Raw genomic sequence first — 16,408 nt, 5'->3', positions numbered from 1 at the left:
AGTCCTTATCAATATAGTGACAAGAATAAGCATTCCGCGCGAGTTCTTTTTAAAATGTTCGATTACAATAGGGGCATGAACTCTGATATTGTTCATAGTCTACAGATGTATTTTCAATAACATACCTTAAAGCATTAGTTTTATAGTTCAATTGTTGACTTAGAATCGTTGTAAGATTATTTTATGCAACCAAGCTGAAGTAAATAAGGACCAAAGGTGAACTTGTTTTCAGTCACTTTAATAATCTCTAGCGATTGCGGAGTCAAAATCAAAGCATTTGTTTCGATGTATTCTATTCTGTTGCCGGAAATATCCAATTCTTTTACGGATGTGTTTCAAAGCTAACACAGATCTGACAGGCTTATTTAATACCTAATCCAAATGTGTTGTGCAAATAAGAAATTTTCAAATGACTAATCCTTGGCAACTGTAGGCCGTATGTCACATTTCTAAAGACTTGAATCCTAGTTGTCGGTTGTAAGATATATCCAATACACGAAGATTGTGAAGATGTTCGAAACGCCCCAGCAGTTATTCTGGTGATGCCACAGCCCGATTTGTTGAGAATTTGCAGAGATTTCATTTCCGCAAACGTGGAGTTTTCTGCTGCAGTTAGGTCACAATTCCTTTCTATATTTAATCCGGACAGTATTAGTTGTTTCACATTTGGGAATTGGTAAACCATATTTGGAAGCCCGTCCAAAATTGTCTCTACCTGCCTTTAAACACATCAATCTTTTGCCGTTCCCCTTGAAATCGTCGAAACATATGCTTGCTAATGATACATTCGATTTACCCTCACAGTCCATTATAAACCCATCGCTTGTGTTATTCATACAATAACACATCATATTGGTCCACATTTAAATGCTGTAACAATCCGCAAGTCCAAAAGGAAAACATAATTATCACTTTAACAATATCTTGTAAGCGTTGCATTTTTTATGAAATCGATCTTAAAGTGGAATATAAGAACGGATGGTGGTGATTTTTAAACTGAACTAATTTTAAAATCTGGTTACAAAACATATCGTGCGCATTAATAGGAACGAAACTGGTATGCAGGTCCATAAAACTGATATTTTACGCACATAAAAGCAGGGATAAACACACATATGTCGAAGCGGATATGCACACTTATGTCAAAGCTTATCTATGTATAGTCCTTCCGCAATTTAAAAAGACAAAAACAAAACCGAAATATTTTAAACAGCTATTAATTATTTAAATAAAACAACAATGTAAAAAAAACCGCCTTTGGGTTCGAACCCACGACCTATATAAACATGATTTCGTAAACACTAGGTCTCCCACGCTTTTCAATTAAGATGGTAATTAAAACGCTGTCAGGCGATACCGTTCTTGTTAAATTAGAGATGAAAAGCGTTACACACGGTTTATAAGTTTTGCGAGTTTGGCTGATTATACATACAAAATATTCATGTATTAACAGTTTTAGTAAGTTAATTTGCCTCGGTTAAAAAATTCATACATTCTAATATGAAACTGTGACAACTTTTTTGGAACATTTTCAATGTTGAACACGTCCATTTAACAATAGTCGAGTAATAAACATATAACTACATTTCTCGAATTGCAAGCTTTTCAAATTGAAATCGATCGGATTCCCACATTCGCTGTTTTTAATATCATTTATTTGTCATATAATATTTTAAAATATACATTCTCGTTTAGTTGTTTCATTATATGTGTGAGCTGACTAGTGTTCGATGTGGGTTTTTATTATCAACAAATGTGCCTCATTCATATTGGTAAATTCATTAAATGAATGCGTACATAATAACCCAAACGCTTGTTTAAAGTAATAAACCATTGTTAAAAATAATTATTAGAGCAAGTTCAGTAATTTATTTGTTTTCAATTTTTAAGTATGCTTTCATAAAATGATACTTAAAATTGCTTTCCTGATATTGTTTTCAGCGTTTCAGTCCTTGTTAATATTTCAGTGGACAAGATATGTGGCGTGTTGTTCACTCAATCGTGAATATGAAACATATTTTAGTGACTTGTTACACGTGAACAGAGAATTATAAGTAAAATCGCACGTTGGTCGATTGTTACAAACGTTAAACGTTCATTGTCCATCAATATAAGAAAGTGTTTCTGAACAAGTTTAAATGAAGAGGGATGCGCGATACCAATAGTATCCTTACACACCGAGGTTTATGTCAATAAATTCCTGTAGTTTCTTTTTTTCACGTTTTTTGATCCGGGACACATGGTTACACAAAATTGTTTGATTTAACAACGTGATAGGGTATTGACTTTGAGTAAACATTTGTTGTCATCTGTAGCATCTTCAACTACACTCTACACGACGGACGCATCAAAGCTTAGGGAAACTTGCATTGAGGCCTAGCTTCAGATTGCATTAAGGACCGATCAAAAACAAGGTCAAGTTTATTGCTATTTAAATATACAACACGTTTTGCTTAAAGTTTGGAGGTATTCTGTGAACATTTTATTAGGAGATAATCTTAAATGTAGACCCAGCTTTGGATTGACTCAGAGGCCTATCCAGGCCAGGTCAAAGTAACTGTTACTTAAAATAGAATAATTCGTATGTGTTTTCACTACATTTTGTTTTCTACTTAATTAAATGTTTGGAGTTCAAATTTTGACCAAGGAGATGCTTAAAAAACGTCGTTCTGTGAACACTGGGCTCAATGACAATAAGGCAACTAATTTTCTAATAACTTACATGTTGTTGTTTTTTGTAAAACACACGGACACATATTCTAACACGGCACGCGACTTGTTTTCTATAGACAAAGAAGGAAACCAAGTGTGGGTTATTCTGCAATAACTTATGGGCGGAGCTTAATGTTTCGAAAATAGTTCCGAATAAATAAAGAAAATATTGCAGTAAAATGCAGGTGCTAAAACCCGCCCAAAAGAAATGTAATAAATGTAGCATGTATATAAATGTAATGAAACAACAAATTGTATATTTGGTGATAAGTGGCATAACCACACCTACAAAGAATGTTATTGGTAAGGAAACGTAATTCAGAAAACATTTAAAGCATGTCTATGGCAAGCGGTTCGACGCATAATCCCAAGAAACTAGGTTTCTCATGAGAACCTAGGTTCTCATAGACACATAGAACTTAGGTTCTCATGAGAACCTAGGTTCTCATTCTGAGAACTTAAGTTCTCGTTTGGTATCCTAGGTTTTCACAAGAACCTAGGTTCTCATTTGAAAACCTAGGTTCTCATTCTGAGAACCTAGGTTCTCATGAGAAACCTAGTTTCTTGGGATTATGCGTCGAACCGCTTGCCATACATGTCAGCTTTTCAGTAGCATCTATAAACGTGACGTCATCAAGTTTCTACGATTGTTGTTTTCAATGAAAGTGACGTCATTTGCAAAACATTTTTATGAATGAAAACGACGTCATATGTTTGTACAATTCAATGACGTCACTAAATAGTGAACTTTGTACTAAGAAGGGCGGCGTATTAAAAAATATAGTTCACGTCCTAAAGCTTGAACCAAATCAATCAGAATCGTGTTAGAATCGAAATAAAAATTTCTATGATGGTTTGTTGTCGAATAACCCACAGTAAGTTGTATAGATGCGTGTTATCAAATCACTCGTGCTTCGCACTCGTGATTTAATTCCTACGCATCTATACTCCTTATTGTGGGTTATTCGACAATAAACCATGATAGAAAAATATTATTTCTTAAATATAACATAAAACAATTTTTGAAGGAAAGATGATTCTTTAAGTTTCACGATCAGTAACATCAAATAAAATCACAGCAGAAAACATACACTTTTGTAGCTTAATATGAATATCAATGTTACTTAATGATTCAGTTAAATTTCCATTGATTAAGGCAAAACAGGTATAGAGACAAGATTAATACATCAATAATAATGGGAATTATTTCTGTAATGGATTTACGCATGCATAAAATGAAAGTAAGGAAATGTTCACAAAAAGTTTTATTGTTCAGCAATAATAAAATGTTTGTAGATGGTCTATGTTTGAATGGCCACTTGTCATGTTTATGACAAAGTAAATTATTAATACATGTTTTTGATACATAGCAAATCATGTGTATGAGCCTCGCTCAGGGAAAATCGGGCTAAAAGAATGTGCGTATTGTAATCCCAGATAAGCCTGTGAAGTCCGCACAGGCTTGTCAAGGACGACACTTACCGCCTAAACTAGGTTTTTCGCAAAGAAAAGATTTCCTTCTAACGAAAAATACCATAAAAGCGGTGAGTTTCTTCCCTGATAAGCCTGTGCGCGGACTAAACGGGCTAATCTGGGACTACTTTAAACGCACATTTATTAAGCCATGATTTGCCAGAGAGACGTTGATACTCATATTTAGAAGAGGACACTTAATACACGGCTGTTGTAAGTTTGCGAAAAAAATATGAATAACAACGGTACATACAGACCAAAATGTGGTTTTATGTAGTAATACACGGCTGTTGTAAGTTTGCGAAAAAATAAGAATAACAACGGTACATACAGACCAAAATGTGGTTTTATGTAGTAATACACGGCTGTTGTAAGTTTGCGAAAAAATATGAATAACAACGGTACATACAGACCAAAATGTGGTTTTATGTAGTAATACACGGCTGTTGTAAGTTTGCGAAAAAATAAGAATAACAACGGTACATACAGACCAAAATGTGGTTTTATGTAGTATTACAGGTACATAAATTCCAATCTCTATTACATACTTACAACACATTTATTATATAAATATATTACATGGTATAACATATGCTAGTATATTACAAAATGATTTACACTATAACATTTGCGATCACAGTAGAGCTTATTACACAACAAATACTATTTCTACAACATTATTTTAATGTCCCATACAAATAAGAATTTATAGAAATAACATAAAATACGTAAAATGCATATAATTAACATGATAACAAAGATTATCGCGCGAAACAATTACTTAAAATGTAGAAGTATGACAGGGTTACCTGAAAACAATGCAAGCATGCATCTTCCGTTGTATGCTTATAATATCGGATTATTAAATCTATATGGCTTGAGTGTATCAACATAACTATACAAATTAGAAATACTCATCATCAGCGCATTCTCACTCGTAGAACTAAACAAATAAGATGTATTAAATCTGAATGTTATCACGCGTCTTATTAAATTTAAAGAAATACAACCATTTACAACGTAGCTTGGTTTAAGGTAAAGAGCAAAGAAAAAAGTCAAGATCCCTTCCTCTGAACGTTACTAGATTATTCGTGCAGGAAGACCTTGCGGGGATAAGAGTGAAGATAAAGAACCAACATAATACAGCATAAGATTTGAAATATATATATAGGATCCGGCACTCGTTGTCATATCATACCATATTTATTAAACGAGTTCAAGAATTTTGTTAGTAAGCGAGCCTTTGGCGAGCTTACCAACGAATTTCCTGGACGAGTTTAATAAAATATGGTATGATATGACAACGAGTGTCAGATATTTTTTCTATCACATGGTTTTAAATGAGCAAATTAAATAAATATGTACGCAAACATAATGATAAATCCCGATAAATCGTTACGTCATATGACGTTGCAACGTCATTTCAGCAAAATAACAAAATGCGATTGGTCAATAAACGAAAAATTAGCCAATGAAAACGCTTAAAAATGTTTTATTACACATGTGTAATAAAAAAAAGTAATGGTTATATTACATGGGAAACAGGGTATGGTATGCGATAAATACGGAATATTACGCTAACCAATTGTTCCAAGAGTTTGTATCACTCGAGTGGCTTGTGTGATGACGTATCACACGAGAGGCGGAGCCTCGAGTGTGATGCGAAATAGCACAAGCCACGAGATATTCCTTTTATTATATACAACAACTAACGAAAACAGTTAACATATATATTTTTTACTTTAACAAAACTGACAAAACAATGACTTAAACGGTACGCCATAGTTTATTTAAGACGCGTATGAATACAGTTTATGTAAATTTACGTGTAAACATTCGAACCGGGAAAACACAGGTTTCCGACACGCTTACCTTAATGCCATCGTTAATCCAATTTTTATAACAATTAAGTTGACAACTTAAATCCGATGTTTATAACAAAAACGTTTAAACGATATGCATTTCCACTTCTATCTCCCATGTCTTTATCGAAACTTAGTTTAAACCACACTATTTTATTGTATTCCTATTGAAATATATATCATTTATGCATGATAAACACACACTCCAAAATACGTTTTTAACACATAGTTTACTGCTAAAAAACACCACGTCCTTCATGTCCTTACAGAGTTTAGATAAAACGAGTGTGTTTTGTCACAGAAATGACGTCACACGATGTACAACGTAATATATTTCGTAATATAAAATATTTCTATTTTCGGTGCGTGTAATGTGACGTCATTAAATGGGTCGAAGTAGTCCGGCTAGTATGGTAATACGGAATTGGAAACAGCGAGTAGCGTAATACGGGATTTTTTATTTCAACGATTGATACAACCTGTATTTTGTTAAAAGCATTAAACAGGTTTATAATAAAAAGCAGTACGCGTATCCCACGACTGCTTTTACAATAATACTACGTTAAATAGATAGATAGATTTATTTCGGCATATGAAGCATATACACAGTTCACAACATAACATAGAATAAAATTATAAGCAATTATTAAAAACTATATCATGTACAAAAAACTATAACATGCTCACCAAACCAAGGATAACACAAAAAAGAGCAAGCCCTTATTTCCATTGTGGTCCTGTCCTTGGTCGTTGTCCCATGAATCACTACTGCAGTAGGCCTATAGCCAAACACTACAGAAATTAATATTCCGAGAACAGTTTCAAACTTAAAAATAAAGAAAAAAAGAATGGTATGTATGTATGTGTTTCTTTTGACCTTGTAGTCAAGAATAACCCATGAAAGTGCAAGCACTTATTTCCAATCGGGTCCTTTGGATTTCGCTGAAGAGACAGCAAGCAGAAGAGACAGTATTGGGATACAAGGGATCCGGTGCGATGCCCTAGCTCTTTGCGAAATACTCAGTGTATAGCACCGATACACGTGAGAATTACCTTGGTTTCATACCAGTACATCTCTAGTTGATGGGAAACACATGAAGCATTTCTGAAATTTCCAGTGCCCGGGCCGGGAATCGAACCACTCGACCACCCTAAATGTATATATAATATATACATTTCCCCCCGAAATAAGTCTTATTTACATTCAAAGTACATGAGATAAAATATAGGATGTACTTATTTTTCCGTCACACCTCTGTGCTTTTAATCGTCAATAATAATACAAAATCTTTCAAAACATTCATTTTGTATAGTTTAAAATTTTAATTTTTTCTTGCATGTTTTCCCGTCATTGCTTGTTGCTTTAACCTCCAACTCCGTGCCTCCGAATCGCATTGCTACTGTTACTGCCTTTCTTGCTATTGGTTTAGCCACAGTTCGTGGAAACTCCACGTCGAACTGACCCACGAACTGACAACCTTCGTCAGTAGTGTGAATCGGATCCGTTTTGTCGGAGGCAAAGACGTAGATAGTCGCCGACGTTTGGTCATCACATTCAGGGAAGTAATCCTTGTCCACGATCCATTCTCCACGTTTAACAGCCTGGCCGCGAGTAACGTGCTTCCGAAAAGAGTTGTTAGCCCAAAGCCTCCCGCCGTCTTCAAATCTGTGTTCCGCGCTGTGTCTTGCCGCATTAAATGCCATGGTACACGACACGCCATACGTGTACGGCATTATTCGGGAAGTTATGATGTCCTCTTGTTGTCCGAAAAGAACTGCACCGAGCAAGAGGGCCAACTCCGTGATCTGAGGACGAACAACCGGTATGTTCTTTCCACCAAGCTCCTGCCTCAATGCCTTCATCACATAGCTTGACATCGCAAAACCTCCAACAGCTATCACCGCTGTAATAGGCAATCCCTTAACTTTGTGGGACACAATAATCTTATTTGTGAAATTCAAAATTTCTTGTACACCTTCATCAAACATTTCATGGATGATTTTTATTGGAATTGATAGGCGCGAACTTGCAAACTTTATATCTTTTTCCCTCATATGATCTTGTTTCATAATATCTGAAAGGGTTTTGTTTGTTTTCCTTTCCCACAAAGTTTTCAGTGAATCAGGAATTCTGAGTCGAAATCGTGGGCTGGAATCCGAGTCACTTGGGTGTTTAACCTTTTAAATAAAACACCGATAAATAGTTGAAACATATGAAGACATATTATATTTTGTCTCATGTTCATAACATGAATTACTCTGAATACATATCAATTAAAATAAACATTTAAATACATCGATGTCGGTTTTGTTTTTATTCGACTGAAATATAACACATTTTACAGTGATGTTATTATTTTCGGACCACTGTTTTGCATAACAAATATTCACTTTTACTACAGATTGACATTAATGAAGCGAAACATTTAAGTCCGTACCTCTCGTTTTTGTGTTTCAAAGTCCATCCTAAGATCGAAGTAATCCATTTCATTCTCTGTAACAAATTTGTCCAATACGTCTTGGCCAATAAGTTCTCTAAGCAAAATGAAGAACTTTTCATTGATCCTCATACCGCCCCATGGTCCGCCACCTGACATCTGCAATTGTTCCATTTGCCCTCTTTCGCCAACGCGAACTGTTGTGATATCAACTGTATCTCCTAGATCATAAATACAACATGAAAGTTTCGGTTATTTTTTAAATTAAAAAGGCGTCACTGGAATGGATTGGAGAAAATATAACGCCATTAAACAATGACGTCTCCAAACTTGAAAAAAACTATATAAATGATAGCTTTGTCATAAACATTAATTATACCCCCATCGCTATTTCAGCATTGTTCAACTATACAGTGCCGGGAAAACTGAGTGAAAAGTGTCATGTCCATCTACACTATGCTGATGACCTTTTTGAAGTTTCGATGTAATCGCTTGAGAAATGTGAAAGTAGCACCCTCCACACACCTTGAGAATACTATCAAAATAAATCGAACATCTCAGAACCCAAACGACACAGTTACTCAAAATTACTCAATCTCAAATGCGGTACATAGTAACCGATTGTTTTTATTGTTATTTTTTTTTCCACTGCAGTTCATCTTTAAATATACTATTTTATGGTGGTATGATATGTATATCTAAAAGCATTAACATTTCACCTAGTGATAATTCAAGCTATCTGTAAAGTAATGGCAAATAAACATCAGGCTATAATTTTCTTTTAAATGTGTATTTCTATGTCATGCGTAGGAAAATAAGTACATTTTACTGTAGAACTTATATTACTTTAAATGGGATGTTTTTAACGCAAGGTTTACTAATATTACAATAACATATTGTTTTGTATCTAACACTAAGATCTGTCGGAGCATTATTTTAAAATGCAGCCGATCACACGTTTCTATTAGCGTATCTTCACCCATCAGTAAATGCTGCTTCCCACCATGTTTATTCATTGTTTCACGAATTTCTAACCTCCCATGTCGACCAACATAAGCACGGAGTCCGGGGCCGCGATATACTGCAGTTTGCCTAAATCGCCGTCGATTTCAAGTTGTTGACGTATGAGCTGAATGCAGTATATGACCGCACACTCCGGTTCTAGAGCAATCGTCAGGTTATCTGCTGGAATTCCCGCCTTTAAAGCAAGTACATACGATCTTTGTAATGTTTTTGTCAAAATGCAGAAAATAGCAAATAATTTAAATTAATTTATTGCTGTACAGTAAAACTCATTCATGTAAAGACATTAAGACTAATAAGAAATCACTAAAATTAAGTGCGGATTTAGTCGTACGACATATACAAACAACATTTACGAATAAACGTGTAAGTATTGGCGTAAATTGTGTCGTTTTAAATTTCATCGAAGTAAAACGAAAACTTTGAGAAATGGTTCCATTATCAGATAGTTAATATATTTTATTTTACATTCCTCGTATATATTAATGTATTGATAATAGATCGGGAAAATTAGATGCCGACATTTACCGGTTAATCATATAAACTTAACGCTTCTGAAATCAAAACCAAGCACACATATTTCTAAAACCTTTACCATACCGAACACGTGGTTACAATATAAAGTGTACAATTAATGTACGACAACAGTTCGTACCACATCCGTAGCTGATTTTCGCATCAAACCCTTTGCACGGTCATTCCATATAGCTGGGATTGTGATCACCCATTTAGTATGATCTTCTATGTATGGAACTCCTGCCTCTTTAAGACTCTGTATTGCGTGCTCTTTAATGAACTGAATTGACTTTCCAAAGACCAATGAAGCTGGCAGGTGACGACCGTTAGCGTCTTCCATTGTGGTTTTTGCATCTAAAGAATTCTGTAAAAGTCCACAATCTTTTCGATAAAAAACTTTTTCCATTCATTAAATTCTAAAAACCCTTTGCATCAAAAGTGTGTAAAATATTTATCGGATTAATTCATGTAGCTTGTTCTTTTTATGTTCCCAAAGAAATTTGGTTACGTAATAAATGAACTACTCACGGCATTTGCATAAAGCATCATCTTGAACCCTCGAAAGAAGTACCAGTTTTCCCAGTCGGATTCTTCTTCCTTGATTGTGCTGAACCTCTTGTCAGCTCTGAAACCGAACTCGGCAACCGACTGGTCGGGCTGTTTGACAACCATTCACATGTTGTTATTTACAAAGTAATGACGTTCATTACAAACTTAACATACAATTCAAAACGCAAGTAAGTAAAAGTAAACTATCCAATTTGAAGGCAGGAGGCCACACAACTTGTTTGTACTTACATCACACGGTGTATGACAAAATTATCCCCACAACCTCATTGTACTGAGGGTTTATGTATTATTTTAAGTGTATCTTTAAGAGATTGCAATCACATAAAATACTTGAATAAGAACGGTTATAAATAGCAATAGTACTGCACATTTTGCAAAGGTGTTTTTATAATGAAAAAAACATGCAACTCAAGTTACTAAAAATAAACCAATGGAAAATAAAACAAATATAGCTATAAGATGTGCGGCATACTAGTTTAAGAATGCAAACACACATATGGACATTATATCAACTATATTAGTACCTTCAACAGAAGCGCAGTAAGTGTTTTGTAGCAACAGAGTCCACCCTCGGGCCATTTCGTGTTGATATGGATGTCCAGACGGTCTCGCTCAAAGTCCGTCCGAAACTGCCAAGCGTACCCACTCCTGTTCGACCCGAAGTCAATCGCTACCACAAGCCTCGGGCCGGATGACTAAAATATTCAATATTGTATTGGCATTGAACGGAATCACGTAAAACATGGTTTATTTATTTGCTAATTATATATATATATATATATATATATATATATATATATATATATATATATATATATAACACAGACATACAAACAGACATACATATTCATATTGGAGACTTTTGCGTGGGCGCCTAGCTACGATGAAGAATGAAGCAAACATACTGTGAAATCCCCATCCCCCCCCCCCCCCCCCCCCAATCAAAAATGGTTCATTCACAGTTATTTACCCCATCCTAACACCGCAACAAATCTCCAAAGTTTGAACAGTTTTATGTACAAAGAAGGGACAGTTACATGAACATTTATTTACAAACATGAAACCATAGTTGTATTTGGGCACGATCCGATTAGGATTCATAAATAACCTAACACTATGTTAGAGACACTGCGGAAATACGTTGGATCTAGAAGATACAATATATAAGCTGAAACAGGAGAATTAATAGCGTGTATAAAAGTTTTCTATTGTGAAAACATTACAACTGATTTTTTCCTGCATTTTCAAGTTTGAAACATTTTAGTTTACCTTTAAATAAATTATGTGTTATTTGTCGAGAAAACGTGAGTACCTAGCTTGTACACAACCACATTGATTTTTGGAATTAAGCTTCTTAAAGGATATCATAATGGTTCAATTTCTTTCTCCTTATGTAACTGCACTTATTTAATTGGCTGTCATCTATAATTTCTACACTTGAATTTACCATCTTTTTTAAGTAGATTGCAAAAATAGGTAATTGTCACCTAATTGTTCTGAAATTTTTTACAATGATCGTATTAAATACAAAGCTGTCTTTATTTGGACACATGTGCACAAGGTAAAACAGTACGTTTCAAGATTAGTTCCAAATAGTGTTATCAAAAGCGTTACAAAGAGTTAACAAAATGTATTTAATAAGAATTTATCATCAATACCTGATAAACTGGGACAAGAAGTTTATAATCGTTCATAAATTAATGATATTCAAATTATATCAAAATTGTATGTATGAATACTCGAACAAAAAACTGCATTATTGAACCCTAAAAAACAAGGAAGGTAATAGGTGACTGTCGTTATTTTGTTTTTTGTAGAATAAAGAAAAACAAGCTGCATGACTTCTGTGTTTGTTTGGTGTATATCCACTTTATCTTAATACTGATAAATTTATTATATAATTATTGATAACTATTTACAGGTAAGTGTGCTTTTTGCAACACATTTTCCAGCTTTTGCTTAACCAACATCAATAACTTTCAACCATCACCATGGAGTTAAGAAGCATCGATATTCCTAAACCCAATCTTACCAACTCCAACATTTAAAGAAGCATCGAAAGTAAAATCGACTCAATACAAGTATGTCAATTGTGTAAAAAATGATTTGAATAAGTCAACATATCCATGGTAAAAACGACATTCAAGATGTCTCTAACTGGTAAGTCCCTTGCATTAATCTCGAAAACGTCTGATAATCGACTCTGCCCGTACTAAAAACATTTGATGCAACATATCTGATTTCTGAATGTACATTTCTCCAAAAACAAAATTGAGGAAACATTTGGACCGTGCTCTATGACAAGGGGGTTTAATGCATTTACGTAAAGTGTCGTCTTAAGTTACATTGTGCAGTCCGCACAGGCTAATAAGGGATGACACTTTCCGCTTTTATTGTATTTTTCGTTTAAAGATAGTCTCTTCCTAGAAAAAAATCAAGTTTAGGCGGTAAGTGTCGACCCTGATTAGCCTGTGCGGACTACACAGGCTAATCTGGGACGACATTTTACGCACATGCATTAAACCCACTATTCACAGAGCGCGGATCATATATTTTTCATGATTGATAAGACTGTTGATAACCCTTGACCGATAACACGTGTTTATGTACAAATGAAAAACACAGGAATTGATACATGCTGTAAAATCTCGTGACTCGTGAAGACTCGGCGATGACCTGTAATTAACCTGACAAACACACTTATATATAAAAAATACATTGTATCCGAATTAGTATGTAAAAAAAAGTGCGACAACTTGTTTTTTTTATACAACCCATTTAACGGCCCCTTGTCGGGGCTCTTGAATTTCGATATGAGAGTCCCCGGGTCGCTTTTATTTTCCGATCGTGTATTTTACCAGTGACTGTAATTTGCATCACTTCCCTAGCGATCATGCAAAGTTTGCAAATGCATGTCGTCTCAGTTATCAATTTATTGCTAGGATACGTAGTTAAGGCATTAATAACGGGCCAATTAACCAGCTAAGTCCAGTTGTCAATCGCTACGGCGCTTGCATCTAAATGCTTCAATGAGCGTCTGTGTTTTATTGTCCAATTAAGCCTCAAGCATCCATCGTCCAGTGAAGTATAACAACCAAAATTTAGATAAGCACATACTGGAAAATAATGCGGTAAAAGATAGAGTCGAGTTTATGGTATATATAACATCTATGGGTTATGAAAAATGTTTTCATTTTAGTAACTATTTATAACGATGTATTTAGGAATTAATCACGTTAGGATTATAAGTATTTATAAGGCGGGAATGGCTTAACTCTAACGAAAATGTATCAAAATCAATCACTGTAAAGCTGTTAGAGCTATAACGCGCCATATAAGGTTATTTGACACGTTAAATGTAAAACAAAATCAAAGTAAGGAGGAGTCATCCCTACCTAACCCACCCCTCTCGTTCGCGGGCGTCTAAAACAATCCTGTTGAAAGACGTACATATACAAATATACGTACTATTTCGAGAAGCTCGATCGCAGGTTTACTCGGAGTAGGTGGAGCGGCCTTGACCGCCTGTAGATTTCTGAAAGGGGACGGTTTGGGGGTCGGAGGGGCCAGTGGTGGACTCGGATTCGGGAAAGAACTCGCCATGGTAGCAGCTGCTCAATCACAACACGTCGTCTGCGAATATATATATCTTTACATCTTATTATTTATTTAATGTATAGAACTCCAGTAACAGATCTGTAATATACAAACAACAACAACATGTTAAATTTGTATTATGATACACAGATTAAATGTTGATATAATTTTGAATGCATCTTAAAAACTATTTATATTTGCATTTAATAAACTCTCGCTTTGAATTCACTTATATACATATATTTATATACAAATAAGATATCTACAAAATAACACGAACGTGTATTGATATATATCCCTTCCGCAATGTTAAACATTTCCCATTACATTAAATGCGTTTGTATTATATTATTGTGGCATTAATCATGTAGATTTTACTTTTATACATACGCAAAAACTATATTCAAATAAATTATAACTCGGAAAATACATGTCCTCCTTCAGCGTTAGGGACCTTTTAACAGATTTTAGCATGTATTGAAGTTTGTCATTAAATACTTAATATTGATAAATGTAAACTTTGGATCTAAAAAGCAAGAAGAATAAAATTAAAGAAAGAAAAAAGGTTAACCTTAAATGGGCTCGAACCACCGACCCCTGAACAAAATGTCTAACGTGTAGACCACTCGGCTATCCGTGCTCGTACAATGAGTGATGTATTTTATACTTTATATAACCAATCTTCTTAGTGTCACAAAATATAAAGACAACAACAGAACTCTCACCAAGATCTCTTTTCAATCGTTTCGCGTTTCAACGCTATATAATTTTTAGGTTTTTAAATCGTCAAAAGATGCAAACTATGGATATTTGAGAGCATGGTATATGTAAACTTTAGTATTTCTGTTTCCTCATAAATATCATTATTCATAACTACAACGAAATTTCCGAATTTGAAACACATTTTTTTATTTTGTCAATTTACCAAAACGTGATAAGGTCCCTTTTATCAACAATACGTATTAAAGGGGCCTTTTCACAGATTTTGGCATGTTTTGAAGTTGTCATTAAATGCTTTATATTGATAAATGTCAACATTAAAATTAAAAAAAAAAGAAAAAAAAGTTACCCTCAACAGGGCTCGAACCACTGACCCCTGGAGTCTTTGAGTAAAAAGTCTACCACTGAGACCACTCGGCCATGCGTGCTCATACGATGAAGAACGTATTTTACACTTCATATATGCAATCCTCGTAGTTTTACAAAATATAACAACAAAAGAACTCTCCAAATTATTCAATCGTTTCGCGTTGCAACGCTTTATTAATTTTCATGTTTTTTAACCTTCAGTCTGAAGATGCATATAATAGCTATTTTAGAGCATGGTAAATGTTCAGTATTACTGTTTCCTCACAAATATCATAACTATAACGAAAATTTGCAAATCTGAAATATTTTTTGTTAATTTTGTCAATTTAACACAACGTTCAAAGGACCCTTTAACATAATTCATGGATACTGTGTCAGACAAAGCGGTCAGTTGTACTGTGGTATTACAAATAATCATTTGCACGTATAAAACAAAATACAACGAACACAATTGTTGTTTCAAAAAATGAAATCAAAGTGAACACATTATGAATTGAAGAGCTGTTTCAGAGAAACATGAAGATTAATTCAGATAAATAAATATACCAATAAAATATGATAAAAAAAAACATTTTACGCACATTAATTATCGCCCAGAGTCCACTTCATAACAAAAACTTGGTTTTCCAATCTATTTTTGGAAACAAAACAAGAATTTATAAAAACCTACTTACTTGGTAGCTTCGTATTAATTGACACCCTTCTTGATAAAGAGAAATAAAATGCATTAGCACTGAAAAATAACAGTTTACAAACCATTTATAAATATCGATTATTTATCTAAAATGTCAGGTTCGAATTTAGACCTCACCGTCAGTAAATAAAAGTAAACTAAGGTAAATGTAACGTTTTTGTTAAAATTACGATTATAATAATAACAATTTTTTATATACCTTATACATGTTAAAGTTGGAATACGAACCTGAAAAAAACACGCACAAAACTGTTTATTTGAAAACAAAACCGCGACATGTTAGTTAGGAATTTAAGCGTGGAATCCCAAAGTTAATTTTCAAGAAATCTTAAGTCGTCTTACTAAAACTAGGTTATTCAGTTTTCGAAAAATGATTTAAACACATTGTGTCAACTGCTAAGTTGAAAAAGTAAATTGTCGTTTTTCTCGAGTCG

The 16,408-nt window shown here is 34.2% G+C and overlaps 5 protein-coding genes across 16 annotated transcripts in view; 3 read left to right on the top strand and 2 right to left on the bottom strand.

Annotated features, from left to right (window-relative positions):
- LOC127868344 (anaphase-promoting complex subunit 7-like) overlaps positions 1–16,408 on the top strand; it is a 209,300-nt gene that overhangs the window by 41,190 nt on the left and 151,702 nt on the right. The window lies entirely within an intron of this gene.
- The window catches only part of LOC127868348 (E3 ubiquitin-protein ligase RNF34-like), a 179,967-nt gene that overhangs the window by 71,133 nt on the left and 92,426 nt on the right, over positions 1–16,408 (top strand). The gene's annotated exons all lie outside the window — the stretch shown is intronic.
- LOC127868355 (vacuolar protein sorting-associated protein 29) overlaps positions 1–16,408 on the top strand; it is a 198,177-nt gene that overhangs the window by 123,363 nt on the left and 58,406 nt on the right. The window lies entirely within an intron of this gene.
- The window catches only part of LOC127868350 (ketohexokinase-like), a 192,927-nt gene that overhangs the window by 127,837 nt on the left and 48,682 nt on the right, over positions 1–16,408 (bottom strand). The window lies entirely within an intron of this gene.
- On the bottom strand, positions 3,965–16,403 carry LOC127868340 (heat shock 70 kDa protein 12B-like). Of its 6 annotated transcripts, XM_052410014.1 has the most exons (9): positions 16,203–16,403; positions 15,862–15,911; positions 14,063–14,227; positions 11,119–11,289; positions 10,553–10,681; positions 10,164–10,388; positions 9,521–9,683; positions 8,486–8,706; positions 3,965–8,225 (listed from the first exon to the last, which is right to left on the bottom strand). In XM_052410014.1, exons 3-9 carry the CDS (start codon positions 14,195–14,197, stop codon positions 7,362–7,364), a joined length of 1,908 nt encoding a protein of 635 aa, XP_052265974.1. In that variant the 5' UTR covers positions 14,198–14,227; positions 15,862–15,911; positions 16,203–16,403; the 3' UTR covers positions 3,965–7,361. The 6 variants fall into 6 exon arrangements, with proteins under 6 accessions (XP_052265974.1, XP_052265973.1, XP_052265975.1 ...); XM_052410013.1 differs by lacking the exon at positions 15,862–15,911 and having other exon boundaries at positions 16,174–16,403; XM_052410015.1 differs by lacking the exon at positions 15,862–15,911.

Source organism: Dreissena polymorpha, chromosome 2 (assembly GCF_020536995.1).
Source record: "Dreissena polymorpha isolate Duluth1 chromosome 2, UMN_Dpol_1.0, whole genome shotgun sequence".
Taxonomy (NCBI): domain Eukaryota; kingdom Metazoa; phylum Mollusca; class Bivalvia; order Myida; family Dreissenidae; genus Dreissena; species Dreissena polymorpha.
The sequence above is the reverse complement of the archived record's forward strand: the minus strand, read 5'-3'. Positions and strand labels throughout refer to the sequence as shown.

What these genes read in the sequence shown, in the direction of transcription:
- LOC127868340 (XM_052410013.1), bottom strand. Translation starts at nt 14,197, where the DNA reads ATGGCGAGTTCTTTCCCGAATCCGAGTCCACCACTGGCCCCTCCGACC. An exon ending in TTACTGCGCTTCTGTTGAAG is followed by an intron (nt 10,682 to 11,118) that starts GTACTAATATAG and finishes GTTGTCAAACAG; the next exon opens with CCCGACCAGTCGGTTGCCGA. An exon ending in TATGTTGGTCGACATGGGAG is followed by an intron (nt 8,707 to 9,520) that starts GTTAGAAATTCG and finishes TTTATGATCTAG; the next exon opens with GAGATACAGTTGATATCACA.